Source organism: Gekko japonicus, unplaced genomic scaffold (assembly GCF_001447785.1).
Source record: "Gekko japonicus isolate JY-2015 unplaced genomic scaffold, Gekko_japonicus_V1.1 scaffold6262, whole genome shotgun sequence".
In the NCBI taxonomy this organism is placed as follows: domain Eukaryota; kingdom Metazoa; phylum Chordata; class Lepidosauria; order Squamata; family Gekkonidae; genus Gekko; species Gekko japonicus.
Window position 1 is genome coordinate 448 of NW_015170460.1, and position 4,302 is coordinate 4,749.

The 4,302-nt window shown below is 42.6% G+C and overlaps 1 protein-coding gene across 1 annotated transcript; it reads right to left on the reverse strand.

Moving 5' to 3' along the window:
* Positions 1–527: 527 nt before the first annotated feature.
* Positions 528–2,802, reverse strand: LOC107116419 (WD40 repeat-containing protein SMU1-like). Its single transcript, XM_015418314.1, has 2 exons — positions 2,717–2,802; positions 528–811 (listed from the first exon to the last, which is right to left on the reverse strand). Exons 1-2 carry the CDS (start codon positions 2,740–2,742, stop codon positions 562–564), a joined length of 276 nt encoding a protein of 91 aa, XP_015273800.1. The 5' UTR covers positions 2,743–2,802; the 3' UTR covers positions 528–561.
* Positions 2,803–4,302: the final 1,500 nt, after the last annotated feature.

A 4,302-nucleotide genomic window follows, 5' to 3' on the forward strand; every position in this document is an offset into this window, starting at 1 on the left:
AGCAGGTGTCTGACAGAAGACTCAAAGCTGGTCTAATGCTACATAGAACAAGAGTACAGTTTGGGGCTGTACCACTATAATCTGCAGGAAGGGGAGGGATCATAGTTTTTAATGTTCCCCTATATATAAAGGGCTGGATTTTTCCAGACTTTCAGCCAGCAGAAGAGAGTGGAAGGCTCACTATTGACGGGTGGAAAAGTTATGCTTGTGTGACTCTTGTGGACAAAAACCACAAAGGATGGGACTGAGGTGGGGAACCATGCAAGATCAAGACAAGAAGCTGACGGAATCCAGCTTAAAGCTTCTGGCATGTAGCAAACTAGCACAACAGGTGAAAGGCTATATATTCATCCCTCATGCAGATTTATTGATCACAAAAAGGAGTTTTCATCAATATGACCCACGCCACCACTTGCATTCTGACACAGTACCATACACCCCCTCATTCTGCATGATACATGGATTACCTATGAGACCACAATGCTGAGTTTATTTACTACGGCCCGTGATATATTCATAGCACAAAGGATATTATAAATGTGCAGCAATTTTACAAAGATGCTAGCGGATACAGAACGTCACTGCGTGAAGAGTGCGCACCTGCTCATACAAATCAATGAGTGTTTTGTCTGGTAGCTTCAACGACTGTATCGCCTGCAGGACTGTATCCCAGTGACCACTGTTAATGTCTGCCACGAAGCTCTCAATGCTGTCCACAGTGTTCAGTGACACAGTGGTTTCTTCCTGCAGGGTGGCCAAGGCACGATGCAAGCTGTTCTCCTTCAAATACTGCATGATCAGCCGGATGACACTTTCAGGGAAACATACAGTGGAAACAATTAATTTGCATACTGAATCTGTTTACCTGTTTACATGACAGGCAAGAAAAATTTGTCTTACCAATACCTACCAGTGTATAGCAAAGGCATTCAATTTCTAACAGATTTGTGGCTTCTCCAGAGAAAAGAGGGGAAGCGGTAACTATATAATACTAGGATTCTGGAGTCACCTTCCACCTGCCCCCTACACATGTAGTACCTCATAATCTTGAAAAGCACTGCCAGAAAGAACATATTTACAGGACCAGGTGGGCAGATGTGTTGGTCTGAAGCAATAGAACAAATTTAGACTCCAGTGGCACCTTTAATACCAAAAAAGGTTTATTCAAAGTATGAGCTTTTGTGTCTATGCACACTTTTTCAAATACATTGGAACAGATGGTAAGAGTTCAAACTTATAGACAGAGGCTGAACAGCAAATTAACATGTAACATGATGAAAATGTTTTAAGATAGGCAAAGACAAAATTAAACAACAAGCTAAGGTTATAAGGTCAACAGTTGTTTTGATTTCATTAAGGGGGATAGAACAGTAAAACAATAAATATGTCAAAATAGGGGATAAATGTGTAAAAAAGTGTGCATGCACTCGAAAGTTCATACCTTGAATAAATCTTTGTTGACTTAAGGTGCCACTAAACTCTATATTTACAGGAACATAAATATTTCTTCTTCTTTTTTGGCCCCCCGTAGGGGAAATTTTTTATTTGGATTTTCTAAAAACTACAACAGAAATGAGGGGGGGTGGGAATCTGCAAACTAAGGAAAAAAGTAAAAAGAACCTAACTAAAAGCCCAAGTGGTTATACAATACTTATTAAGCGCTAGTTACTCTTAAACAGTTACTTTCAGACATGAGGAGTATTCAATAATAATCGCTTCTAGATCAATATCAGCTTGTCTGACCAAACATGCAACATGCTTAAGAAAACAATGGCATCACCTTATACACTTAGGAACATAAATATTTCTGGCTATTGTACTTTGACAAGACTCGCTGGAAAAGACAATCACGCTAGGAAAAGTTGAAGGCAGCAGAAAGGATAAAGACCCAACATGAGATGACTCAATAAAGGAGACTACAGCCTTCAGTTTGCAAGTCCTGAGCAAGGCTGTTAACAATAGGGCATTTAGCAGGTAATTAATTCAGAAGTTACATCAGAAGCAACTTGATGGCACATAATACACAAACATTTCTACTGTTTACCTTCGAGCATGTTAGCATCTCTGTGAACTGATAATCAAGTTTAAAAAATACCAAGAGCCACACACGTTCTCAACACTGGGAATTATACACTTGATATTACTTATGTGCAATACAGGCACATAAAGAATAGACCAAAACTCCCCTAAATACAGAGAATTGATCCATGTTCCCAACATGCTGTTTCAATTTTCCCCAATTCTGAAACAGGAAAGATGCCACCTGAACAGATGCAACTGTCCATTCTGACAGCTCCCCTCTGACAGATAAACTATAAATAACCAAACTGGGTACACTGCAATGGCTAAGAGTGGAAACTGTTTCCTGCTTAACATCACAACCCTATGCCAGAATTGCTCCAATCTAAACCCGCTCCATCGGCCACACGCGGGCATGCACAATGTGGCTCGAGAGAATCGTGTAACATTTACTACTCTGAAAGGCCATCACGGAGTGGGGAGAAAGGAAAAAAAACGTTCTATTTGAGGTCGTCCCTCACGAAGAAGGGCTCGAAAATGCTGAGCCGGCTGCTCAACATGGAGACTGAGAGGGGGAAGGGTGTCTGAGGCCGCAGAAACACGGCTAAGCGCGGGAAGGCTGGACCGGGTTCGCTCCAGGCCCAGCCCGCTTTCTCTCCCTCTCCATCCCCTCACAAGCCCACCCCAGCGAACTCACTCCGAGGACTCGATTTCGATCGACATGACGAACTGATTATTGCCTCCGCCGCTTCTCGAACTCCCCGATGCAACACAACACCACTTCCGCCCCGACACACATCCGCTTCCGGTTCAATGTGCCTACTGGCGAAAGACGTGGCGGGACGAGGGTCACGTGAGGAGACTCGCTCGCTTCTCTGGGGCGTTGGCGCTGCCGTTTCCTAGGCAACTGCAGGGTTCCTTGGTGGCCGCTGCCCACCAGGGCAATAATAACAATGTTATTGTGTAGTTTGTAATTTTGTACACACTTGAAGAGTATTGTTATTACAATCACTGATTGCACATTTGCAATAGTTCTATTTGTTTCTAAGCTTATTTATACTGCAACCCCCTACCTGTTTGCATGCAGTGCCAGCGTGTGAGCATGTTTTCATCTGGGATACACGGAAGGGAGAGAGAAGGTGAGCAGCTCTCGGCCTCTAAGACAACACAGCCGACTCAGAGGTGTCTTGCTGCTTGCTAGCAGTGCAGCACCTTTTAAAATACATATATGAAGCCGAAAAGAGTTGTGTGAGGTTGCAAAGAGACTGATGTGGATGGTTGAGAACTATTGCGGAGGCCACCCTGAGCTGAAAACTGTGATGGGAAGGGATACGCTAATCGTACAAAGAAGGTTTTGTTGGCATCTGCCTGTTGTGATTATTACTGAAATAAGTCAATAAGGGAACACAGTGCTGCAAATACCAGGAAAACAAAATACACTGTGAAAGAGCAATTTCTAACAATTATATATAAAGACTTATGCAAGCTTATTTTATTTATTATATATATGTGTGTGTGTACATTTTAAAAAATAACAAATAAAATTATATTATTATATAAAAATTATTTTAAAGTTAAATACAATATCAATAGAAGGAAACTTTATAAAGTGAAACTTTGAACATATGCGTACAACGTGTCTTCTGAAATAAATCTTAAACATATGTGTGTCCCATGTCAGAGGAGAAAAGACGAGCCGCAACAAAATGCAAAACGGAATACAAGTCAAACAAGTTTGCTTAACATCATACAAAACAACTCAAAGGAAAAAAAAATCAGGCACCCAAATGACTTGTGTTTTCTGTGCTTTTGGCAAGCAGTGATTTTAACAGCAGGTCTATAAATATCATTCTCTGTCTGATACGGCTTTCCAGCATACTCGGGTGTCTCCGATCTTCATTAGAGTGAAGGATAAACATTTTCCTATGGAGCTCCCTAACGCTATGAAAACTCACACCAGTTCCCATATGTGAGGAGCAAGCTGCTTCAAACTCAAGAGGGCTTTTGCTTCCACAGTGTCTTTTGTTTTCCTGGTATGTTGTGATTACCGGGGCAGGAGCCGCTCGGACATCACACGTGAGAGGTCATTCTGGCTCCCCCAGCTCTCCTTCAGGGCTCCTTACAAAGTGTTCTCGGCGGCAGCTGCGACACCCGCAGGGCGTCTCCATTTCATCCTCACAACAACCCTGTGGGGTAGGTTAGGTAGAGAAGGGGAGATTTGGCCCGGGGTCACTCAGCCAGCAGAGTGAGAATACAAACCTGGGTCTCCCCACATCAATCTGC

Coding starts and splice junctions, on each gene's coding strand:
- LOC107116419 (XM_015418314.1), bottom strand. CDS start 2,742: ATGTCGATCGAAATCGAGTCCTCGGA. Junction 812..2,716: donor ATCGAAATCGAGTCCTCGGA/GTGAGTTCGCTG, acceptor TTTCCCTGAAAG/TGTCATCCGGCTGATCATGC.